Source organism: Bombus bifarius, unplaced genomic scaffold, assembly GCF_011952205.1.
Source record: "Bombus bifarius isolate JDL3187 unplaced genomic scaffold, Bbif_JDL3187 scf7180000007987, whole genome shotgun sequence".
Classification (NCBI taxonomy): domain Eukaryota; kingdom Metazoa; phylum Arthropoda; class Insecta; order Hymenoptera; family Apidae; genus Bombus; species Bombus bifarius.
Genome location: NW_022884369.1, coordinates 2,258,434 through 2,283,595, shown reverse-complemented (window position 1 = coordinate 2,283,595; position 25,162 = coordinate 2,258,434). Strand labels below are relative to the sequence as shown.

The 25,162-nt window shown below is 27.6% G+C and overlaps 10 protein-coding genes and 1 non-coding gene across 18 annotated transcripts; 5 read left to right on the top strand and 6 right to left on the bottom strand.

Annotated features, from left to right (window-relative positions):
• Positions 1-602: 602 nt before the first annotated feature.
• On the bottom strand, positions 603-3,356 carry LOC117205257 (TBC1 domain family member 14-like). Its single transcript, XM_033443475.1, has one exon. It carries the CDS (start codon positions 2,506-2,508, stop codon positions 652-654), a length of 1,857 nt encoding a protein of 618 aa, XP_033299366.1. The 5' UTR covers positions 2,509-3,356; the 3' UTR covers positions 603-651.
• Positions 3,357-3,808: 452 nt separating this feature from the next.
• On the top strand, positions 3,809-5,911 carry LOC117205261 (ancient ubiquitous protein 1-like). The gene is made up of 3 exons (XM_033443478.1): positions 3,809-4,070; positions 4,586-5,490; positions 5,562-5,911. The coding sequence occupies exons 1-3, from the start codon at positions 4,030-4,032 to the stop codon at positions 5,792-5,794; spliced, it is 1,179 nt and encodes a 392-aa protein (XP_033299369.1). The 5' UTR covers positions 3,809-4,029; the 3' UTR covers positions 5,795-5,911.
• On the bottom strand, positions 5,792-8,358 carry LOC117205260 (succinate-semialdehyde dehydrogenase [NADP(+)] GabD). Its single transcript, XM_033443477.1, has 2 exons — positions 8,203-8,358; positions 5,792-7,973 (listed from the first exon to the last, which is right to left on the bottom strand). Exon 2 carries the CDS (start codon positions 7,968-7,970, stop codon positions 6,435-6,437), a length of 1,536 nt encoding a protein of 511 aa, XP_033299368.1. The 5' UTR covers positions 7,971-7,973; positions 8,203-8,358; the 3' UTR covers positions 5,792-6,434.
• Positions 8,359-8,372: 14 nt separating this feature from the next.
• Positions 8,373-9,970, top strand: LOC117205264 (peptidyl-prolyl cis-trans isomerase E). 3 transcript variants are annotated; one of them, XM_033443485.1, is made up of 4 exons: positions 8,373-8,552; positions 8,658-8,854; positions 9,165-9,524; positions 9,629-9,970. In XM_033443485.1, the coding sequence occupies exons 3-4, from the start codon at positions 9,408-9,410 to the stop codon at positions 9,944-9,946; spliced, it is 435 nt and encodes a 144-aa protein (XP_033299376.1). In that variant the 5' UTR covers positions 8,373-8,552; positions 8,658-8,854; positions 9,165-9,407; the 3' UTR covers positions 9,947-9,970. The 3 variants fall into 3 exon arrangements, with proteins under 3 accessions (XP_033299376.1, XP_033299375.1, XP_033299374.1); XM_033443484.1 differs by having other exon boundaries at positions 8,385-8,552; positions 8,658-8,827; XM_033443483.1 differs by having other exon boundaries at positions 8,385-8,552; positions 8,658-8,827; positions 9,162-9,524.
• Positions 9,971-11,042: 1,072 nt separating this feature from the next.
• Positions 11,043-11,737, top strand: LOC117205265 (UPF0184 protein C9orf16). Of its 2 annotated transcripts, XM_033443487.1 has the most exons (3): positions 11,043-11,217; positions 11,403-11,586; positions 11,691-11,737. In XM_033443487.1, the coding sequence occupies exons 1-2, from the start codon at positions 11,109-11,111 to the stop codon at positions 11,567-11,569; spliced, it is 276 nt and encodes a 91-aa protein (XP_033299378.1). In that variant the 5' UTR covers positions 11,043-11,108; the 3' UTR covers positions 11,570-11,586; positions 11,691-11,737. The 2 variants fall into 2 exon arrangements, with proteins under 2 accessions (XP_033299378.1, XP_033299377.1); XM_033443486.1 differs by lacking the exon at positions 11,691-11,737 and having other exon boundaries at positions 11,403-11,646.
• Positions 11,738-11,906: 169 nt separating this feature from the next.
• On the bottom strand, positions 11,907-13,370 carry LOC117205263 (inosine-uridine preferring nucleoside hydrolase-like). The gene is made up of 4 exons (XM_033443482.1): positions 12,919-13,370; positions 12,561-12,852; positions 12,349-12,485; positions 11,907-12,274 (listed from the first exon to the last, which is right to left on the bottom strand). Exons 1-4 carry the CDS (start codon positions 13,108-13,110, stop codon positions 11,927-11,929), a joined length of 969 nt encoding a protein of 322 aa, XP_033299373.1. The 5' UTR covers positions 13,111-13,370; the 3' UTR covers positions 11,907-11,926.
• A 244-nt stretch (positions 13,371-13,614) lies between these two features.
• LOC117205256 (kinesin-associated protein 3) lies at positions 13,615-18,471 on the top strand. Of its 4 annotated transcripts, XM_033443473.1 has the most exons (18): positions 13,627-13,678; positions 13,793-13,819; positions 13,977-14,094; positions 14,185-14,350; positions 14,428-14,634; positions 14,715-14,851; positions 14,915-15,242; positions 15,313-15,491; positions 15,561-15,830; positions 15,912-16,130; positions 16,206-16,371; positions 16,454-16,579; positions 16,646-16,750; positions 16,862-16,947; positions 17,032-17,218; positions 17,290-17,380; positions 17,469-17,610; positions 17,744-18,471. In XM_033443473.1, the coding sequence occupies exons 2-17, from the start codon at positions 13,794-13,796 to the stop codon at positions 17,605-17,607; spliced, it is 2,550 nt and encodes an 849-aa protein (XP_033299364.1). In that variant the 5' UTR covers positions 13,627-13,678; position 13,793; the 3' UTR covers positions 17,608-17,610; positions 17,744-18,471. The 4 variants fall into 4 exon arrangements, 3 of the variants coding, with proteins under 3 accessions (XP_033299365.1, XP_033299363.1, XP_033299364.1); XR_004487209.1 differs by having other exon boundaries at positions 13,615-13,819; positions 17,469-17,666; XM_033443474.1 differs by having other exon boundaries at positions 13,615-13,819; positions 16,646-16,744.
• On the bottom strand, positions 18,334-22,215 carry LOC117205262 (ribonuclease P protein subunit p40-like). Of its 2 annotated transcripts, XM_033443480.1 has the most exons (7): positions 21,744-22,215; positions 21,495-21,639; positions 21,188-21,352; positions 19,141-19,266; positions 18,877-19,060; positions 18,665-18,805; positions 18,463-18,560 (listed from the first exon to the last, which is right to left on the bottom strand). In XM_033443480.1, the coding sequence occupies exons 1-7, from the start codon at positions 21,861-21,863 to the stop codon at positions 18,554-18,556; spliced, it is 888 nt and encodes a 295-aa protein (XP_033299371.1). In that variant the 5' UTR covers positions 21,864-22,215; the 3' UTR covers positions 18,463-18,553. The 2 variants fall into 2 exon arrangements, with proteins under 2 accessions (XP_033299370.1, XP_033299371.1); XM_033443479.1 differs by having other exon boundaries at positions 18,334-18,805.
• On the bottom strand, positions 19,532-21,188 carry LOC117205258. The gene has a single exon (XM_033443476.1). It carries the CDS (start codon positions 21,151-21,153, stop codon positions 19,582-19,584), a length of 1,572 nt encoding a protein of 523 aa, XP_033299367.1. The 5' UTR covers positions 21,154-21,188; the 3' UTR covers positions 19,532-19,581.
• A 369-nt stretch (positions 22,216-22,584) lies between the features above and the next one.
• Positions 22,585-22,657, top strand: Trnam-cau. Its single transcript has one exon. It is a non-coding gene; the product is annotated as a tRNA-Met (tRNA).
• A 201-nt stretch (positions 22,658-22,858) lies between these two features.
• On the bottom strand, positions 22,859-25,007 carry LOC117205197 (RNA-binding protein NOB1). The gene is made up of 6 exons (XM_033443365.1): positions 24,823-25,007; positions 24,509-24,641; positions 24,210-24,421; positions 23,660-24,131; positions 23,264-23,598; positions 22,859-23,154 (listed from the first exon to the last, which is right to left on the bottom strand). The coding sequence occupies exons 1-6, from the start codon at positions 24,892-24,894 to the stop codon at positions 22,894-22,896; spliced, it is 1,485 nt and encodes a 494-aa protein (XP_033299256.1). The 5' UTR covers positions 24,895-25,007; the 3' UTR covers positions 22,859-22,893.
• Positions 25,008-25,162: the final 155 nt, after the last annotated feature.

Here is a 25,162-nt window from a genome sequence, read left to right as displayed (position 1 = left end):
CAAATATAAAAAGTGAGTTAAGCTCAGACATTAATAATTTTGTTCTTTTAAAGTTCCATAAAAGTATCTTAGAAATGATATATATCTTAATTTTTTATTTGGAAATATAAAATATATATATATATTTATCAAATTTATGTCCAATTTTATCCTTCAATATAGCACATTTCGCCTTTTTTTATTTAATAGCAGAATACATTTACATACCTTGTTTATTACACAATTAACTTATTAAAATATGTTTACAATTTTCTGGGAAGCTCTTGCTTTCTTTATGTTTTAAATGTATGAAATAGTACATCATATCTTTCAGTATTGTAATTCATATAGTAAAATTTAATACAAGATCATCTTCTTTGTATATTAATTATGGAAACAAATTGAATCACAATAATATTTATTCTAAATAAAACTTTTTGGGAAATTTCTAATGCTCATTTAGAAAAACAGAATAATTATGTTTTAAAATTATGTGAAATTTATGCAAACTTTTATATATGTACTTTTTTTAATTTATATAAATAATATTTAAATTTTTAGCATAGAAAATATCTTTTACTAATCACAATAACAAAAATAGTATTTGAGATTCGTTCTTTTTGTTTTTTAAATATGGCTACCTTTCTATATCCTTCATCATAATTCACAAAATTACAATGAAGAAAATTGAACTAACATTTGTTGGAACGTTGTTGTTCCAACAGTAGTAGACATTTGACTAATACTGTTAAATAAAGCCTCTGCCTGTAAAGTTTCTGGCAACCTAGTAAGAAACTGTGCTCCATGTACAAAGTCCATCTTTAATAGTTCTTCTTGATACAAGTGCAACACACCAAGTGCTGTTCTAAAAAGGAACTCATCCCCATCTCTAAGAAAAACATCCCAGACCCTACATGCAACATCCAGAGGCATTGCCTTAGCATATATAGTATATAACCAATCTAACAAATATAAATCTGGGCTAAGACCAGCTACTGTAAAATGAGAAAAAATTTTTGGTAGCTTATGTGCAAGTGCGCTAGAATACACCTTGTAATAAATATCCATCTGTTTCTGGTTTAATGTAAAAGCAGATCTGTGACAGGGATGATTTAATAAATTAGCAAAGCAGGTAAAGGCATCTGGAGGTTCCATGTTCAATGATAACACTGCACCCACAAAACTCATACCTTGTACGTAACCTACATCAGGCCTATAAACTGCATAGGCTGCTAAAATACCTTGAAGACTATTAGATAATGGTCCACCTTCTTGAAAGACACATAAAGTAGGAAAAGTACGAGATACATCTAATTTGATTGCAGCTAATGTTTCACTTATAGGACTTGATATTGCTCTGTCCAAACATATATTGTAAAGATGTGTTGTTATATTTAAATTATTTGGAATTGCTAGTTTCCACACTTTGCCACGAACACTAGGTGGAAGACCACGCCACCATAATTCACGTACCTTTTTTGTATTTTTAACACTTTCAAATTTAGGAAGAATGTGTACATTCCAAGTATGAGAATCCTCTGCTAATCTCTCTTCTTCTTTAAGTTGCAATTCTCTTTGATGTTTACGTTCTTTTTCTTCTCTTAATTCCCGTTTTCTTGCTGCTTCTAGAATAGCACTGTACTGTTTGCGATGGCGTTCTTCTTCAACTGCATTTTTAGCTGGTAGATTAGCTGGTCTTGGCTGTTGTATTAAAGCTAAACTTCCCCCTACCTTATCTATATTTCTTGATGGACTACCTGTAGGTGTAGATTGTTGTGAATCTTTATTTTTCCATGAAAATACATTCTTTGAAAAAAGAGTATTTAGTCCCCAACGCTTAGACTTCTCAGTCCGTTCTGTAACTTGTTGATCATCAGAACCCAGGAAACTTCCAGAAGGAGAGACTTCACTAAGGGAAGACACTGTACTGCTACAAGAACGTGGCAGACTGTTTCTAGGACTACTGTTTGCACTACCATTTTCCAGTCTTGTATATTTCTCTTCATCAACCTTGAAATTGTCATTTAAAGATTCTTCCTTATAATCGCAAGGAGAATCTAGATATTGAGATTTAGTATCCAACTGTGATTCATTCGATTCCTCTAAAGAATATATTTGTTTTGTAGTGGGATTATAAGCTAAAGACATACTTTCCAATGCATGGTTTAAGCTAGTTCCAGCAACTCCTACAGAAACTACATTACCAGCATCGTACCATTTATTTTCTCGAATATGGACACATAATGCCTTAGTTTTTACAGCAGGCACAGAAGCTACATCGCATGCCAAAGCTTCATTGATATTCACACTATTACAGGATATAGAACTTCCATTCAATGACACCAATTGTTGTTTGCCAATTTTTCGAACAATATTATTTGCAATGTAGCAGTTAGAATCTCGTCCGGCAACTTTTAATACTTGATAATTGTTAGACATATTTCCATAACGAGACACAATACATGGAGGTACATTTTGTGATGAATGATGATTATTTCCATTTAAATGATTAGATACAGGATTCTTCATGATTGACGCCCGTTTCCTAACCTTATCGATATATTAAATGTTTTTCCAATCAGGAGAAACCAATAAGAAATCAAGTTCTCATATCCAATATCTATAGATTTGTATTTATGCATATTTTTTCATTACATTTTAATAGTGTTATATATACACATCATTAATATTCTCAAATATATCGATGTTGCGATGGAATAACACCCACATATAAAATCTGTTCCTTTTGGCATAGTTCTTACATTATAGGAGTTTCTGTAGATAGGTGACAATTACCTTATCAACTTTACTCTGTCACAAAGACAAATAAATTCCACATTTATATATTTTTAGCAAACAGATTATTCGTAGTTTGAAGAAATGCCTTCAATTATTATATTCGTAATTCCTTTTGGTTGAATTCGATGTATTACAAGAGATTATAAAAGAGTAGATTTAATTTTCACACCAAACAGTGACACACGTAGGTATAAATGGTATAATACCATTGATAAATATTTAACGTAATTATAATGTGATGCTGTGTTCCAAACTTAACACTGGCTTGAAATTGACAAATACATACACGTTCGATACTACAAGGAACAGAAACTATATATTTTTTCTTTAATTTATATATACGATAAACTAATATTCTAAATTGTACGTGTGTAATATTCTAGTTCGAAGAAAAATATTCTAGCTTTTTGATGATACAAGAAGCTATAAAGAAAACTGTTCCGTGCCTGGTTACTGATCCTTACCACTGCGACAGTATGAAATCACGTGATTGCATTATCATTTCCCATTGTTAAATTAATAATATACATACAGTAACTTTTTCATTTTTATTAACGTAATATTATATTATTAACATACACCTTACTTCTTTGCTTATCGTTTTATACCTATAATATAAAACATAAAAACATATATACATATAACTTTAAAGCTCAAATATTTTTGATGTTAATAAACATAATAATCTAATATTAGAAAGAGAATGTACAATAATAAATAGAATAAAAGAATAAAATTATAAATAAATAAAATAAGAAAAATTATAATTAATATTTAATCATAACTGTTGATGGTTCAAAACCATTTCAGTCGTGATTGAATATTTATTACTTTTAAATAGCTTATAATAATGCTATTCAAAGCGCAATTAAAATTTGTTTTAGGTAGTTAGATCTAGTAACATTATAAAGCGACGAAGGTCATATAAAAATGCGATGAAAATATTATCTATATGTATATATGTATACATACAGTGTATCAGGTCATAACTAAAGATGACATGACTTTATAGTTGAACATCGTACCCAATCTTAGAGCGAAAATCCCTAGAACGTTTGTATCAAAACAGCTGATTGCAGAAACTGACGAAAACGAAAATTCGTATTAATTGAAAAGCTATTGAAAAGTAGGTTAAAAAAGGTCAAATATCAGTCACGTCATTGTTAAGTTTCAGTAAAAGATTGTGATTATTTCAGTGAAATACAATTGTCAACTGTGAATTTTTAACATAACAGATGTTTATTGTAAGAAATGTCACAAATTGATATTCAGGACTTATTTGATAAAAGCAGGTAATATTATCAGTTGTAAACAATGGTTTTAAATAACCTTTTGCACTTAATTTTCATAATTTTTTTTAATGGCAAATATAATTTAACTTTTAATATTAATAATTGATATTAATATATGTTTGGGATTCTGAAATAATTAATTTTTTGTTATTAACATATGGATACTTTATAAATATGTGAAATATTATTTAAATAATATTTTATAACTGAAATATGAAGAATATGATTTCTATATACAATATTATTATTAATACAAAAACATAATATTCTTTTTATGTTAGCTTCTGAAATATGTAGAAAACCTTTTATGTATAACAGCATATATTGCATAAGAACAGTTAAAAATATATTTTTGTTTCACATGATTACTTATTTCACAATAACAGATATAAAAAGCCATTCAATTTTTATTTATAAATGTTACTATTAATAATTAATGGTAATTATAATGTAGAAATAATAATTTATCAATTAGAATATTATTATAATATGTTAAAATTAAATATATTATTTAGGTTTCCCAGTGGTTGGCGTCTTGCACTTATATTTTTATATACTCCAGTTGGTCTTTTACTTGTATCACTACGATTATTAATTGCTCTACAACTTTGGCTTATTGCAATACTATTACCTGATTATAATACTCTTCGGACATTTTTGCATCATGGATTTAGTTTTGTTTTTGGTATAATGGTAAAGATCAATGAGGGTGAAGTTAGAGACAAACAGGCAAGAATTGTAATTAGTAATAATGTCTCCGTCTTGGATCATTTTGCTTTATATAAAGCTACACAAGCATTAAGTCCTACTATGTGGGAACTACCTACCTCCATGGGCAATGCACTAGGTTTACAAGTAATGGATATGAATAGCAAAGAAGCACTAATTGCCAATATGAAACAGTTTCTTTCTACAACAGATAGCAATATTGCGATACAACCTGAATTTGGTATAACCAATAGTCGTGTAGCCTTGTTAAAGTTCAATTCTTGGCCATTTACCATAGAAGCATCTGTTCAACCAGTTGCAATTAAAGCATGGAGGCCAGAATTTATATCCATTCATCTTACCTCATTGGCATCTAGACGATGGATAGATATTTTTTGGTTCATGTTTGTTCCTTATACAGTTTTCATATTTAAGTACCTGAAAATCAAGCAAAATCCAGATTGTGAAGTACTAGTACGGGAAGTAGAAAAAGACATAGCAAGTAATCTTGGACTTCAAACAAGTTCTCATACTGTGTTAGATAAAAAAGAATTTGAAAAACGCTATATTATGGAGAAGGCACAAAGTAGGAGGTTCAATAGAAATTCTCCAACTTCACAAGTTATACATAGCATTGAAATACAGAGGATGGTCCGACAAGTCAGTGAAGTGCTTCCATTAGTCCCGCATAATGTGATTCTCAGAGATCTTTGTACGTAAACAAATAATTATTATTACTTTTAATCTTTAACATTAATTCTAATTCATTAATCTTTATTTCAGTAAAAACACGCAATGTTGATATTACAATTGCCAATATATTGGATGGCATAGTTACTTATACTCCAGATTCATCTCAAACAGTTACACGAACAACATCACTAGATCAATTACAAAAAAGTACAGTTAAAGACAACAGTAATGTAGGATCTTCTTCCTTCCAGGAAAGAAAAATTAAAATGCTAAGGGAAGCTAGAGAAAGGTATATTCAAAAACATGGACTTAAAAACTGCTGACATTCTCATTACAGTTTTATTCTGGTTATTGTATCTTTATTGATTACAAATATCTAACGTTTTGCCGTATGTGTATTTACTATTACATACTGTGAATATAACTTTATTTCAAAAATACGACTGTATATGTTTATAATGTCCTATTCTTTTACATAAATATTATATTATTATTATAGAAAGACATTTTGGAAGACAATATTTTCAGTCGATTTATATTTTTCATATTTTTATTAAGTAAAATGAAAACTTCATTTATATATTAGTTATACATAAAAATAAATTCATTACTCCGTATGGCACAAAAATTAATAAATTATGAACAAATATATATATACATATCAAAATGCACTAAATGTACAATATATTTCATTATCTATATATATTATTTGTAATATTCTTATAACTTATAAACTATTGGAAGACATTCAATTTGATAAATAGTACATATTATATCAATATTTTACTGTTTAATTATCCTAAACTATTGTCTTACACAAAAGATGTTTAAAGTTTCAACTTATTGTATTGATTATGAGAATATATTACTAACTGAGCATTTTTTAACTTCGATACTTTTTAGGATCTAATACCCTCTTAATATTATTATACTAGATAATTTAAATAAATCACTTAATAAAATTCAATGATACTTAATATTTCCAAGACATAAATACTTTATCTGAAGGAAATCATCAACACCATGTCTAGAACCCTCTCTTCCTAGACCTGATTCTTTTACTCCTCCGAAAGCAGCTTCTGCAGTAGAAATTATCCCTTCATTCACACCAATCATTCCAACTTCTAATTGTTTTGCTACCCTAAATATTTGTGATATATCTCGGGAATAAAAATATCCAGCTAATCCAACAGATGTATCATTAGAGGATTGTATAACTTCATTTTCGGTTTCAAATTTATGAATAACAGCTACTGGGCCAAAAATTTCCTTGCTGTAAATTTGCATGTCTTTAGTAACATCTGTCATAAGTGTGGGAGCATAAAATAGCGGTCCTAACTCAGGTAATGGTGTACCACCACAATGCACTTTAGCTCCTTTTTCTACGGCATCAGTAACTAATGCATGTACCATACTTAACTGACTTTCTTTAATGAGAGGCCCATGTGTGACACCTTTCTTACTACCATCACCCATTTTAATTTCACTTTTAATTCTTGATAAAAACATTTCTATGAATTGGTCAAATTTACTACTGTGTACAAAGAACCTATTTGCAGAAACACATGTCTGACCAGAATTACGAAACTTACTTGCCATAGCACCATGTACAGCTATATCTAAGTCTGCAGAATCAAAAACAATAAATGATGCATTACCCCCTAATTCAAGACTAAGCCGTTTTACAGTTGAAGCACTGTTTTTGTACAAAATTTTCCCCACATTCGTTGAACCAGTGAATGATAAAACTTTTACATCAAAATTTTCACATAATTCTTTACCAACAGCAGGAGAATTTTTTAAACCTGTTGTAATTACATTTATTGTTCCCTGAGGAAAACCTGCTTTTTCTGCAAGATCTGCTAATGCTAAAGCAGTAAGAGGTGTTTCTTCTGATGGTTTAATTACGCAAGTACATCCAACAGCAAGAGCAGCAGCTGCTTTACGTGTAATCATAGCATGTGGAAAATTCCATGGTGTAATTAAAGCAGCAACACCTATTGGCTCTTTGTATAGAAAAAGCTTTCTGTTAGCAATTGGTGTTTGCAGTATTTCTCCATCAATTCGTCTAGCTTCTTCTGAAAACCACTCAACAAATGAATTTCCATACTTGATCTCAGCTTTGGATTCTGTGATAGATTTTCCATTTTCTTTAGTTAAGATTTTTGCTAAGTCTTCTGAATGTTCTACCATTAAATTATACCAATTTCTAAGTAAATCACTTCGTTCCTTTGCTGTTGTCTCATTAAATGATTTGAAAGCTTGAGATGCTGCATTAATTGCTAATTTTGTATCTTCAACATCCATGTCAGGCACATTGTTAATAACAGATTGATCAGCTGGATTATAAATAGGAAATGTTTCATTTTTTCTTCCTCCTATCCATTTTCCATTTACATATGCTTGATCTCTTAAAAGATGCATTGATCGACTTAAGAAAGCAGTATAATATGAAATATTTCTTTGTAATAGATGCATATTGGAGAAAGTTGGATGCATAATCTGTAACCAAATAATTTATAAAAGATTATAAAAAAGTTACATCACTTTTTGAGTGAAAACACAATGATAATTATATGTAGGTAAACCGATTATGAAACTGGACATTAAATGTTATAATTGATATTGAATAAAAGTAACATTTAAAAAAATGACACGGTGATGTTATTTCAATCACGTATTTTATAATTTGCATATGAATATGTTAGTAAGCTGTCAAAATGACACTTACCTTTGAATAGATGAATATCAAAGAAAGGCAACTTATGTGTTCGATGCAACGTTCTATTGCATACAGCTATTTTCAAGTAACGTTATCAACTCGTCTTATTAATTTTATCGCAATTGACCTTATATAACTTGCCGTTGCTTTATTCCGACTTTCTGATTAAACCTATACACGTATTCCAGTTTATTCTTCGACTTTGGAATAGTGTGTGTAGCCGGCGCGCCGGCGTCCTTCAGTCAATAAAATTATTATCGGATTTAAATGTTTATTACAGTATCATATTCTACAAAACAAAAAGCATACAAGAATTTTATGCACCATGAGTACGAATACGAAAAGAACTATTTATGTGGGTAGGTAGCAATTTGTTACTATTAATTCTACCTATATATTATGATAATATAACCTATTTTTAATATAATTTATATATCTTGTTTATTACTATTTTCGATATCTAGGGGGCTTAGCCGAAGAGGTTGATGAAAAAGTATTACATGCGGCATTTATACCTTTTGGAGAAATTGTCGATGTACAAATACCATTAGATTATGAATCAGAGAAACATAGAGGATTTGCTTTTATTGAGTTTGAAAGTGCAGAAGATGCAGCAGCAGCAATTGATAATATGGTACATGTATAAAACAACACTATCTGTGTGAGTTATTTAATATAGTTTTATAACAAAGATCTGCCAAATCTCTCAATCTCAAATTCTTTCGATAATATATGTAATATTTGCTCTTTTAACATTTTGTTCTATCTTTGCAATAACAATTATACAAAAAAAAGTTTGAAGAATTTAATATAAAAAAAACAATGTATATTATATTCTCTTCTATCTATTACTATGAGATTCATATAAATGTGGACAAAAAACTAATTCCATTTATTTAATCATTATAATATTGATCGTTTTAAAATCATTTAATCCATAAATTTTATCAAACCTTATCTTGAATAAGCAGAATGATTCTGAGTTGTTTGGCCGAACAATCAGAGTAAATATTGCAAAACCGCAGAAGATAAAGGAAGGTTCATCGAAACCTGTTTGGGCTGATGATGTATGGTTACAAGAGCATGCAGGTGAAACACTTAAAAATGATGATAATACAAAATCAAGTGATACAGTACAACCAAAAAAAGGAAAACAGAATCCTCAAGTATATTTTGATATTAGTATCGGAAAACAAGAAGTGGGTAGAATTATTATGATGTTGAGAGCTGATATTGTACCAAAGACTGCTGAAAATTTTCGTGCCCTTTGTACTCATGAAAAGGGATATGGTTATCAAGGAAGCACTTTTCATAGAATTATTCCAGAATTTGTATCCTTTATTTATTCTCTTACAAAGTTAAATACTTTTTTTCATGTATCTTTTATATAACAAGTGTAACAGTGGATCTATATTCCTTATATACACAAATGTAGATGTGTCAAGGAGGAGATTTTACAAATCATAATGGAACAGGAGGAAAGTCAATCTATGGAAATAAATTTGATGATGAAAATTTTGAACTAAAACATACAGGACCAGGTACATTGTCAATGGCAAATTCTGGTCCAAATACAAATGGATCACAATTTTTCATATGTACAGCACGTACAGATTGGCTAGATGGAAAACATGTAGTGTTTGGACATGTTCTTAGTGGTTTAGATGTTTTAAAAAAAATGGAAAAATGTGGAACAAAAACAGGCACTCCTACTCAGAAAGTTGTTATAATAGCTTGTGGAGAATTGACTTAAATAATCACATTTATTACTTAATTATATCAGTTTTCACAGATTTTTTATCAGTTAGAGTTTTTAATAAACAAATTTATGAAAAGTGCTAATCAAACAAAAAAATGTATGTAAGAATGTTATATGTAATTATGATAAAGAAAATACACAGTCCTATAATTATTTATTTTTCAGCTTGAGCTCTGATTTACAAAATTTTCTTTCAATTATAAATTTTAAGATTTAATTAAGAAATTTTCTTTTAAAAAACGTGTTTTAAGTACTAACACATACATCTGATATCATAGATGTAATTCTTGTATTTTATACTGAGCATTATCATGTATATTTCATGATGAATTGCAATTGAAAATTTATATTGCAGCATTTCAGCGTATATTGCATTAGCAAACTGCTTTATTAAAAATAAATGAAGTAGCTGCTGCTACTCTTGCGTCTGAAAGAATTCGTTTAAATTGCATAGCACCTGGTGTTATAAAGACTAAATTTTCACAAATGATACATTTTTTTTTTTTGTATTCTTTTGTTACTATCTTACTATATTATTAATAATACATAATAATATTTTACATAACTTCATAAATATGAATTAGGGAAAGCAATATTATCAACAATACCAATGTAGAGGTTTGGTAAATCAGATGATACAACAAAAGTTGCTACATTTTTAGCAAGTGATAATGCTTCATACATTACTGGTGAAACTATTGCTGCTGCTGATGTATTACGAAGTAGACTCTAAATATTGTTTTTGAAATTACTTTTATAAGTTGTTAAAATTATATTTTATTTTATTAAATATTTCATATATTTGCGTAGTATGCAATTTTGTTTATATCTCTAATAAAATATTGCAATTTAAAAATATGTTATTTATATTTTTAAAATAATTAAATCTTAAATGTCTTGTACAAAATTATATTTTCATATGATTACTAATAGTTTATTTTTCGAAATAGGTTAGATTTAGGATATATTTGCAATGTACAAAAAACCTGATCTTATAATTATATAATTTGTATTCATACAGTAGCAGTTATAAAAGGCAAAATTATTCACTTCAAATTGCAACTCTGCTAATTTTAACATTTATGTACTATTATGTATATAATCAAAATTTTATTTATATGTATATCACATCGAACGATAATGGTAGATAAAGGTAATGGCAGATGAAAATATGGTTCAGAACGCAGTGCGGCCAAAGGAAAATCAAGGAGACGATAAAAACGGATGGGAAAATGAAGAAGATGAAGAAAATTGTAATGATGCTGGTAAATAATAATTTTATATAAAAATATACAAGATAGATAAACTGTTTTCTTAGTTTGTCTAGTATTTGGTATATATAGTTTCTTTGCATATACATATTTACATATTATATTTTTAATAAAATTCTACGTATAGAATGTATAGTTTTATTGAATAAAACATATGTATTCAAATTTTCTGATTTTAGAATTTGAAGCTATAAATGCTCAATTAGATCAGCTTAATTCAGTTTTGGATAACCTCGAACAAAAAAATGACGATATTCGTGCAGAATTGATTCAGTTATTACAATCAAATCGAGAAGCAAGAAAACAATTTCAAGAATTCCAGAATTCCGTGAAATCGGATTTATAATATTTTGTTTGAAATAGGTATAATTATACCCCGAAAATACATATTTATACTCCATTAATAATATATTTCAAATTTTTACAATGTTTTACATTACAATAAATTAACCTTTTTACTGTTCCAGATGATAATATATTGTAAATACATATATTGAATAATAAAACAGTATGACATTATATTTTTTACTGTTTTATAGTACAATGTGGCATTGTCTAAATATTTAAAAATTGGGAACATTCCTGTTAGAATTTGAGTAATATATAAAATCATTCTTGTGTTTCTATATAATAATAAACCAAATATAAAAATATATATATATGCGCAAAATATTATTCATGTACATATTGTAGTTTAACTTTATTATATATTTGTCATATTATAATCTAAGTTATCTACAGAAAATATTAAAAGTTTTTTAAAACTTTCTGAATCAAAATCTTGAATTAGGAGTACATTAGGTTCATTTAACAATAAATGATCAAGTACAACCTGACCTCGTGTTCTAGTACCATTTAATTCAATATCAGCATGATATGGCACTACATTTTGAGCAATTTCTGGCTTTAATAATATTGCAGCTAAAATTGCATCACATGTAATATAATTAGGAAATCGTCTTTTTCTTGTCTTTTGATATGCATATTCAATATCATTCATAAGCTGAATGCAAGGTTTATCCATTTTACCTAATACGTCTCTCCGCCATTCCTAAAAAGTATTAAATTAAGTTATTGATGTCTATTAGATAGTAGTTTACACAGTACTTAAATCAATATACACACATGTGAAATACAAGATTTTAAACATGTTTCCCATGGTAATAGCCTCAAAGGATTTTTATTATTATTAAATACTATATGTACACTTTCTGGATCCATGTAAAAATTAAATTCTGCTTGAGGTGTAATATTTCCTTGTGCTAATGTATATAATGAAGGTGAATAAAAGTACGAAAACATGATTAATAAAAATAAATAAAGAGAATAAATATCACCTGTTGCATTTCCTCCCATAATGTAAAATTCTTTCACATGGTCCACAAATTGGGGGTACATTTTTATAGCTAATGCTATGTTTGTTAATGGTCCTATACATAAGACATTCACTTCATTGGGATGTTTTGATACAATCTTATTCAATGCATATGCAGCATGTTCGTGTTCTAATTTACTTGTATCTATCTGGGTATTATATACATCTCCAAATCCATCAATGCCATGATAATGATCCTGAACTGCATTTTTAATGCAAACTAAAGGTGCGTATGCTCCTTGATAAACTGGTATCTAAAATAATAAAGTATTTAACATACATTTGTTAAAAACAGAATATGTAAAAAAACTAGAACTTACATCTGTTGCCTTACAAACATCTAAAGTTCTAAATACATTTTTTACCACATTGTCTACAGTTGTATTGCCATTGACACAAGTAATCGCTTCAATCTGAATTTTCTTTTGTTTATGAGCAGCAATTAATATTATTAATGCTAGTGCATCATCTATACCAGCATCACAATCAATGATAACTTTGGTTTCTGCCATCTTAATTGAAAAATATTTTACTTTTTATTTTATAATATAAAGAACTTATTAGTTTACTACTTTATAGTTTACAGATATTTTACTTGTTATAATGTAAATAAATGTATATTAAATTGAATTATTATGTACAGGTGTTAAATATTTTAATTTCTTATTGTAGGTGTTTGTAACAAACATTAATTTTAATCTCATTAAGCACACTTTAAGATTTGATTTAGTTTAACTCCAGATGTATGTATTTATAGGTTTATGTATACACATATATAGTTATATATACATATCACATATAAGGTACTATATAGGTAGGTGAATTTAAAATATAAGTGCAGACAAAATCGATTTTAGCCATTATATAGTTTTTTAAATTGTACACTATATCGACTAAATTGTATTAATAAAATATTAACAATAATTCTTATATTTTCCTAAATTATTATTACCTTATCTACTGCTAATCATAGTTTGAATTTCGAAGATAGTACATTAGGCTATAGTAGATGGCGTAATTTTGAACCAAAAAGATATTGGAATAACAGGGCGACGAAAGGACCTAAACGAATTATAAACGGTAGTTATAATCTTGATTTTTTCCATCAAAATGAAGTAATTACGAAAGAATTGACGAAATAATATCATAATATATACCATATTCTCATGTTTTAAATTGCAAATAAAATATTAAAATGGATGAGGCAAAGTTTCTAAAACGGTAAGTATTTTATCACATCAATATACTATGAATTATACATTATATAGTTGTTACATGAATTTGAGAAATATACATTTAGATTTTATATTTAATATTTTATATCTCTTTGAATTAATACATAGTTTGTAACTATATTATATGCATTTTCCAAATTTAGAAAAGTGAGATCTGGCACTTTAGATGTGCATCCAACAGAGAGAGCTTTAGTAGTAAATTATGATGTTGAAGCATTAATCTTGGGTGAATTAGGAGATCCTATGTTAGGAGATCGTAAAGTAAGTTTTAAATAATTTATTTCTATTTTGATTGGAAAGATTGGGAAGATTGGAATGATTATGTGATTATAAATTACAATACATTTACAGGAATGTCAAAAAATAATTCGACTAAAAAGTTTAAATTCAGACACAAATGTATCACTTTTAGCTAAAGAAGTAATTGAAAAATGTTCTTTGATACATGAATCGAAGCTTCATGAAGTAGAACAATTAATTTACTATCTTCAAAATCGTAAAACAAATGATACTATAAGTAAGTTTGCATATGCATAAGAAATTGTTTTTAATGATATTTCCCATTTCTTTTATTATATATTTATTTTATGGTAGACAGTGATAATAATTCTCAACTATCAAGACCAACATCATCAAATTCAGTATCTACAGATAATGGTGAAACAGAACGAGCAATCATTAGCAATGTTGATAATTATATTGAATTATTATATGAAGAAATACCAGGAAAAATCAAAGGTTCATCACTAATTCTACAGTTAGCAAGAGTACCTGATAATCTTCATGAATTAACAAAAAATGGTATTAAATATTATATAATAGTTATTAACTTACATTCATCTGCTGTTCTGATTACAAATAATTAATATCAATTTTTATAGAATCTTTGTTAAGTGCTTTAGCTAGAGTTCTAAGAGAAGATTGGAGAAGGAGCATAGAATTATCTACAAATATTGTATACATTTTCTTCTGTTTTTCAACATATAGTCAATTTCATAATATTGTTCTTGAATACAGGGTAAGTACTGTAAGAATAAAGTAGAATGGGAAAAGATAAGAATATATTTAAGAATTTATTTAGATTGGATCATTGTGTATGGATATAATTGACTTTGAATTACGTCGATTTGATCAATGGAAAGAGGATATGGAAAAACGTAGGCGACATTTCGAAAATACTACAGGATTGACATTTTTTTCAACTGGAAATGATAATTGCGACAAGAAAACAAAAGTCGTTGATGATATTTGGAATACAGATGGTCCTTTAGATTATGAAATTAAAAAACGATCTAATGAAGTAACTGTTACTGTAACTGAAAATGATATAAAGAAATTAAAAGAAGAACTTGAGAAAAGTCGTAAAAAATTCAAAAATTTAATAAAAAAGCAGGAACAACTATTACGAGGTTGGTACATAATTTCATATTTTGTTAATATTAATACTCTTTAAATATTACATATATACCTATTTTACAGTTGCATTTTATTTGTTATTAAATATTGCTGAAAATATGGAAGTTGAAAGAAAAATGCGCAAAAAGAATGTAATTGGTATGCTCATCAAAACATTAGATAGGACAAATATAGATCTGTTAATACTTGTTATAGCATTTCTAAAAAAGTTATCTATATTTCGTGAGAATAAGGATCTTATGGTAACATTTTAAATTGGAGATTCACATAGTAGTGGTATATATTTATTTATTTATAACTATTTTTTTTAGGCAGAGAAAAATATTATCGAAAAGATTCCAAGACTTCTTCAGAGCAATAATGCAGATCTTGTTTTAAGTACTTTAAAATTACTATTCAATCTTTCCTTTGATGCAAAACTCAGAGCAAAAATGATAAGAGTGGGTATATTACCAAAGTTAATTAAACTACTTGGTCAAAGTGACATTAAAAATAAAACGACAATTTTGGGTTTATTATATCATGCCAGTATGGATGATAAAGTAAAAGCTATGTTTACAAATACTGAATGTATCCAAATGGTAAGTAATAAAGTATTTTAGTATAACTATAAATAACGTTTATGATTCATATAAAATATATTATATTTAAACGTTTTTAAGATCACAAATATGATCCTAAATTCTGAAGATGATCAACCAAAGCTAGAATTAATAGCGCTTGGTATAAATCTAGCAATTAACGGCAAAAACGCGCAACTTATGGTAGAAAACAATCGTTTACAAGGTCTCATAAAAAAAGCATTTCGGACTCAAGATCCTTTAATAATGAAAATGATTCGAAATATTTCTCAACACGATTCAACAAAAGAGAACTTTGTTGTAAGTAATTAAATTATTGTATGAAACAATTGTTTTTAATAAAAATATTTAAAAATTACCTTTAATTACTGCTAGGAATTTGTGGGTGATTTTGCTATGGCCTTAAATCAATCAGATTCTCAAGATTTTGTGCTTGAAGTTATAGGTGTATTAGGAAATTTAGAACTACCTGATTTGGATTATTCGCAAATACTTCATCGATGTGATTTGATACCATGGATACGCAATAATCTTGTTCCAGGTTCAACATTCATATCAAATTATATAAACACCTTATTTTTAAATATTTTATATTTCATTTATACGCATTTGGTTTTATCCAGGTAAAGCTCCAGACGATTTAGTACTTGAAATTGTAATATTTTTGGGTACTGCTGCATTTGACGAAGATTGTGCACGTTTACTGTGCAAAGCCGATATATTGCTATCTCTTATTGAGCTTCTTAAAGGTTTGTATATTATTACAAATATGTATAAACAATAATATTATTTTAATAAAAATAATTTTATTTTAGCAAAACAAGAGGATGATGAAATGGTTTTACAAATAATTTATGTTTTTTATCAAATATCTAAACATGATTCGACAAGGGATTATTTAATACGCGAGACTGGTAATGGTAATAATCAAAATTCCTGCTTTGTTATCAAAACATAGCATTGGTAAAACCTATATAAAAATAGAAAATTTGACATGTTTCTTATTGCTGAAATATTTTTGTTACTTGCAGAAGCACCTGGGTATTTAATAGATCTTATGCATGATAAAAATCCAGCAATTAGGAAAGTATGTGATGCGTGTTTAGATGTTATTGCGGTAAGTAGATTTGTAAAATAATTTTACATATACTGAGTAATATTATTTTAGAACAATAAATAAATTTGTATCATGAACTTTTAGATGTGTGATAAAAATTGGGCAGCTCGCATAACAGTAGAAAAGTTCAGATCACATAATCAACAATGGTTGGAAATGGTAGAATCTATAACAAATGACAGTAGCAATCACTTATTACCAGAAGAAGATGACAGTCTTTCTCCATTTATGAATGGTGATCTCTTAAAGCATACAATGCTCTTTCCATCGGGTAAATAATTTTTATATTTTATTTGATGAAATAAATGTTGTGTTATTGAATCAATGTTATACATTTAACAGGTAATGTAGCATCATTTAATACAGATGATCGATTTTCAATTATGAAAAATTCATCAGAGTCATCTGAAAATCAAAGTCGTCCAGTTAGTAGGTAAGCTACATATATGTATAAATCCATTGAAAATCCAAAATTATTAAGTATAATAACATCACATACTTTTTTAATATTCATATTTTAGGTATAAAGATTTTGATGAACTAGGTGAACTTATGGCACGTTCTAAGTCTCGTATGTCCGTTAGTTCTGGTATGGACGATCTTTATTACAATTCTAAAGTCAAATTTCCTGAATCAGACGGTTCACATGTACTAATATAGAAGGTCAGTATTATATAAAATTATACGTTAATAATGTAATAGTTACTTTGTTTGATTACGTACATTTTAATGAATTTAATGGAACTAATTTTAATTATTATGATAATTAAGGCATAATTAACTCTTCTCATTTTAGGTGATGCACTGTGCACCATTGAAGCAACAAAATTAACATCTGTAGCAACTTTTAAATAGTTTATTATATACGTATTTATTCATGGACAAATCTTAAAAAGCTTTAAAAACTGTGTACGTGATAAATTATTTTGATCTCATAATGTAATATTTTATTTTTAAAAAATTTTATTTTTTATAAATTAATATAATTTATGAATGAAAATATTTAGTTCAGACTGATTTATAGCTTTGTATCTTTATAAAATAATTGATACAATTAATGTGATAATTTTGTTCACTATATATTTTAGCATGTGCAATATTATAATGCTATTATGCTACAAATGAAAAAATAGTTTTAGTAATAATACGGTACTACACATATGCTTCTGTTGCATAACATTTAATAGCAAAAAATTGATAGGCAGCAGCAAAAAAAACAAAAAATTGTAAAACCCCATAGTCCGAGTTAATAATTTATAAAAATCTATTTTATATCAAGACAGTATATAAAATTGTATTCTTTACTTAACTATCAGATACACATTCCTTTATTTTAAATATTGAGAATTTAGATATTGATGTAAAACAGTGTTATATGTGTTAAAAAGTAGTCTTACTCCCAAACATTTATTATTCTATGTATCATAATAAGTGGAAGTATGGATTACCAATAATATATTTTAATTCTTCTTCTTACAAAGAAATACTTGTCATCAATTATAATAAAATTTACAATTATTGAAAGATCCTTGGTTTATTATTTGAGCTTAAACTTTTGCGTATAATAGAATGAGCGCCTGGCCTAAATACAATAGTGTAGCTATTGTCACCATCTGTATAAAATGTATGCTCTTTTAAATCCCAACTAACAGGGCTATCTAAAAATCCTTGGACATGTAAAGCAACCCAAGGTAAACTGTTTTTCATTGATACATATTCTTCCACAATACTGTAGAAAGTTTTAATTTGTTTTGTTGTGAAGAAACCAGTCCATTGTAAATACCATACTTGACCAACATTTATAACTGACAATGGATATTTATATGTGTTTACATAATCATTCTCTATATTACTCCCTCTGAAAAAATTAATTTATTATTCTAAAAATTAAATCCGTTTGAACATTTGTTTAAAACTTATTATACATACAAGTTACCACAGATACTAAAAATTCCAAGCCATTCAAAAAATTTGTCATTATCAAATTCATTCGAAATTATCGGTATTGGTAAAGAATATTCAATTCTTTGTAAAAACGTTTGCTGACAAAGAGATACACTGTATTTGCGTTTATGGAACCATGCTGCCACAGATGAAGGGCACAAATTTTCATCTGAAAATATAAAAATAAAATAAATAGAATAAAAATGTATCATAAAAATATGTAAAATTTAAAGATAATAAAAGATCTACCTGGTGGATTCCATGACACAATAACATCAAATTTTGTATTAAGACGCTCCTGTAGTGATGTTTGAACATGTTCATAATTCTTCTTACCAGGTGTAAAATTTTCAGACTTTAAATCAATAGTTACAACTTTTGATTCACGTTACCGATAAAAAAAAAATAAAAAAATATATGTACAATGCATGTTAATGACTCAAAAACATAATCTAAATTAGTAAACTCTTAGAAGCTTTAAACGCTATTTGTATTTTACTAAAAACAAAAGAAATTTACATATATAGATACTTTTATTTTTTTATGATTTTTTATACTTTTAAATATTGTATACAAATAGTCATATATTATTTTCATTATTATATATAACTTTGTTTCATTCAGTTACATAATATATATATTTTTTTTTCTTGAGTCATTTATAAATATCTAGTTAAGTTTAACATTGTATTATGCAAAAGATAAGCTTGGACTTGTGTCCAAATTAATATTAGTATTTTTTAACTCTTCTCTAAACATATCTAATTCTGTGGGAGATATTCCTTGCCAATTTTCTAATTCTGATAGACGATATAAATTATTACAAGAATGCATTAATAATTGTATAGTTTTCATTGATAAATCATGACTATACAATATTTTGAGCTCTTCTAATTTATGCATTGGATTTTCTGAAAATATTCTTCTTATTGTTTCATCTCCAATACCAGTTGATGAACCCAATTGAATAAATTTAATATTTTTACAATGAGAGAGTAAAAACTCTAGATGCATGTTTGCACATTCTACTACACATTTGATTCTTTCTAAATACTGAAATGGCGGGATTGCAAACTTTCTTGGATAAGTTGGTGCTTGTTCTAAGAATTCACAGTTGTAAAAAACTAGACTGTTTATATTTGGGCAATATTGACTTATAGATATAAGTGCATTTAAGTCAATTCCATCTACATGTTCCAAATGTAAATTTGTAATTGTGCAACCTTTTATTTCTAATAGTGTTTTTATTCCATGGGCATAAAAATCACAAGATAGAAGTTTTAATTCTGTTAAATAATTAAGTGCAGCTAAAATTGTAAGATCCATAATTTTTTCATCACGTAATATACAAAGACTTGTAATATATGGGCACATATCAATTAAAAGATATAAATGTTCCACATTGAAATTTCGGCTCTCAAATGTTTTTATATGAAAAGAATTTGTATTGTTAATATCTTTCTGATGAATATGCTCTAAAACATATCCAAATTCATCACATCTACCAATATCTTCTATATTTAAGTGTTCTAGAAAGAGAGTTGCATAACCAGGTACAGTCACAGAAGTTTTACATAATTTAATTTTTTTTAAATATTTGCATGATAGTAAAGGACCAACACTCCGATCTGTTACAGATCTAGATGCAGTTACATCTAATTGCTGCAGCTTTTTACAGTTTTGAGATAGAGCTGCTATAATACTATCTGTGCAATCAAAGCATAAAATAAAACATACTAAATTTGGCATAGCAGTTACGCCACTAATAATAACTTTTTCAATATCAGATGTTCTCCAACCAGCTGATCCTGAGCCTAAATCCAAAACTTCAAGTCCAACCATATCAGGCAATTTATTATAAAGAATATGACGCATAATTTTAGGCCAAGCAGAAAATTCAATTCTTTTTAAATGTGTATCTACAACCACTTCTGTTAAATGAAGAGCAACTGTTATTTCTGACAAAAAAGTTGCAGTTAAAGCATATTCATTATATGAACCCCTAGTTTCTTTGACTAGATTAACAATTGCAGCTAATACTGTTCTAGACATTTTATCATATAGATGTCTAGGTACATTGTAACTTAGTAAATGTTTCATAAATTTCAACATTGAATGTAACTTAGCATATCCATATTCTGGATTTGTTTTAGAAATCACACAAATATGTTTTGTCAAGTATCTACCAAAAACAGTTACAAATTCTCCAATAGAGTATAGTGCTAGATCTACTAGCTTATGTACCTGGTGCTTTCTTGGCATTTTAAATTCTATTATTTTCCTTCCTAGAACTTACCATAACGTGTCTGCACTTTACGATCAAAGAAGGAAGCTTTGCCTTCTAAACCAAGCTTCTGAAAATCTTCTGTTAATAAAGATAATATTAAATGCCCAGTTGGTGTAACAGCAACTGAATTGTCTACATCTATTCTATTTCCTATTGTTAAAAGTGTCAACTCTCCTGGAAGCATTTATAAGAATATATGAAATATAATAAAACATTTTATTATTTCAATTATATTTTCAATAAAATTTTTGTACAAAATATAAAGATCAATTGACAAACATTGAAAAACGTTAATGGAAATTATTTAATTGATTACCTTTCTTAACGAATGCTTCGATGAATTCTTTGTTTATTAATTCAAATACATTCAGCCCATTAACTCGATAATAATCGCTGTCTTCCGAAAGACAAGTTCGCAATTCATCCGGAATTCTAGCTGCATCAGGAAGTATTAAAGATATCTGGCAAAAATCCAACAGTAATTGCGAATTATGTAAAGATTTCTTAAAGCATCATTTTTATGAAATTTGAAATTAATATTGATTACAATTCATTTTTTACATACAGAATGATTAAAATAATGTAATTTGACTACATCTGGCACATCAGTTTTCTTGTAATTTCTTTTTTCGGTAGAAAAATGATGTTGAGGTGGTTTAAAGTTCCATACTTCTGGACTAAGCATTTTTAATGCACGTTGAATGGCACGCTTCACTTATTTTTTGCGATTATCAATTATCTCATACTGTTTCTTCGCGTTACTAAATAATTGTTCCACGTTGCTACGTTCCGGTGCCTACCGTAAATTATAATCCATCTTTCGGTCAAGATGGTTGCCATCTTATAACCATGAGTATTATTCGGACCCGTAATAATTCTGAAGAACCGTTACAAGATTTAGCATTTGTTGCTTTACAGTCAAGGCCCTTAATTATCATCAAACACCTTTAAAGTCGAAACGTTCCTTAGGGTTATTATTCATTAAGGTAAAACACAGAAAAAGAGGGCTTTTCCCATGTTCAACAGCCACTGGTGGGGGCGCATATAATGGAACTATATTTCATGTATAAAGAAAACTATTTTTATATGTTTTATACTGCATTAATTTCGTCGCACCATTGTAGTAACAGTGGTAATAATAAAAAATGTATAACTATTGACATTTGTTCAAATTATGTATTTCTACAAATATTGGCGCGGGGGTCACCAGTGACCCCCGTGACATTCAACGGGTTAAAGAGTCAAATTTAGATTCTTACTATTAGAATGTTTATGCGCAAATACTATATAAGCAGCCATCATGCATTGCTATCTTTTAAAATGAGTATACGTGTTTTTACTTTATGTTTATATTTTGTTTAATATTTACTTCTCCTTTTGTATTATTATAAGAAAGCTAAATATGTGCCTCGGTAGCGCAGTAGGCAGCGCGTAAGTCTCATAATCTTAAGGTCGTGAGTTCGATCCTCACCCGGGGCAATTTTTTTCCATATTTGTACGAATAGTAAATATTTTGAGTAAAATTGAAATAATTTTTGAAAGTACTTAATTCTTATTAATTGTAGTTCATAACTTATTCATTTATTTATTTATTTAAAGTATTTCTATAATATTAGAATAAAAATTATAGGTAAATTAATTTATATATTCAAAAAGGTTTTTTTTCTATAATGTAATTTTAAAAATGTATAAATACAAAGATAAAAATATAATGATTATTTTTTTCTTCTTCTGACTTCATTCGGATTTTTTTGCATCCAATATTTGACAGGACCTTTCATTCCTATGCCCAACATAGCCGATTTAGAATGTACGTCGCGCATAATAAACGGAGAATATTCAGCTATACAATCATCTTCTAAAGGATTATTTTTTGTACGTGCTAGTCTTGATGGTCTTTGATGAGGTAATGGTTGATCTTCACAAAGAATAGGATTGTTTGCATGTTTTCCACCTTTCGGGAGCGGCAAAGAAAACTGAAAATTCATAAAACGTTTACATTATTATTATTATTACTATTATTATTCTAAGAATGTTAATATTAGCATATGTATTAACAACAATAAAAAAATATGAAATTCATACTCTTTTTCCTTTTTTTGAAATTGGCTTCCGGAAATTGATATGAACTTTTGGTTTTCCTTCATCATTTAATGTAACTGCAACTCTTTTCAATGTCTTATTACCACAACTAGGACAGAAAACTTTTGTCATAATACTAGTAGTTTTATAACACGCGTAACATCTAAAAATGTACGTCCGCATTTGTTTAATTACTCTTCCATCTAATGAAATCACATTTAATCCTATTTGTTTTAAAACATTTTGCATAGCAAAGTCCATTGTTAAACATGCAACAGTTACAGATTTTTGTTCAAGAAAGTCTGAATCAAATTCTTTCTTTATATTACGAATGTTTCCTGAAATAAAGGACACTTTTTATTCATACAGATAGTTATATGAAATATTGAAAAATCTTACCAGGTGTAATCCAACCGCTATCATCATCATTATCATTGTCACCTTCATCATCATATTCATAATTATTATCATTGTTATCATCACTTTTGCCATCTTCATATTCACTATGCTGATCTGTATCATCATAGTTTTCCTTAATTGGAACAAGAATATTATCAATATTATGTTCAATATTATTTCTATCTTGAACTATAAAACTTGTTGAGTCACAAGTTAATTTTGAAAATATTGTAGATAAATCTTTTGTTCTGTCTTGATCTACTTCAGAATCTGCTGTTTCATAATTGGATTCACTAGCATTATATTCCTTATAGTCTGATTCCGATTCTTCTTCTGTTCTTTCATAACTCATATTCTTTATGCTATTTTCCATATTTGTTTCTATCTCATTCTTCTTATTATTTACTATACATTTTTCTTGTTTTGACTCCTCATCATTATATTCTTTTGTATTATCTTCAACAACATCTTTCTGTACATTAAAAGTATGTAATTATTATATTAATCATTTAATAAATTACTACATTAATTTAAATGAAAAAACATTTACATTTTTCTCTGGTATATAAAAGCCAGCTAAGGGTGTACGAAGATCTTCAGTTTTCTCAACATTGGAATCTAGAGTCTGTGCTACCGTTGGTTTACTTCTTAAATGATCAGTTCCTATTTTTTCTTTTTCCAGCTGATATGTTAATGCAATTACTTTTATATCAGTAGCTGATAAACTAGTGTAATCACCAGTCTTTTTAGCAAATTCTGTCACTATAAATATGAAATAAAAATTAGTATACATTGAATTTACAATTTAATGTGTTAAGACATTACTGGACAAAAATTAAATCTTTTTACCAAATTTAATGTTTTCAGAATATGCATTTTGTATTTTTAAATCATATGGTAAGACGACAAGTCTTCTTAATTGTCTTTTATTTGTAACTTCATTTACTACATCTTGCTCTGTTATTATATTTACACCAACATCCTGAAATTCATATATCTTTATTATTATATTATTAATATTCGTATAATATTGAAAGATTATATAAAATCAATATTGACAAATATAATTAACATATAATTAATATAAATGTTACTAATGAAATTATATTTAAAAAATAAGTAAATCATATCAAGACATTACACTGATATAAGAAAAACTTCACCTGTAAGGATGCATTTCGGATAAAAGCACTTGTATCAACAACTAAGTATTGCACTTTCTGTGTTGCATTCATATTTAACAATTTTTATAATATAAATCTTTCATAAGTATATATCCACGTGTTTTATAGAAGTTTAGCACTTATTAAGGTTAGTGCACGTTTCTATGAATACTATATATGGGTGTATGTTGAGCATACGAGTACACTATATTATTATACATAGTTATATTCTAAACTATATGAATTAATTTTATTTATTTATAAATCATAATTAGCAAATGTGGAAAAGAAGATCGTTTGCTAAAAAATTGTAGAAAAGAATACTATTTGTTTAAATATC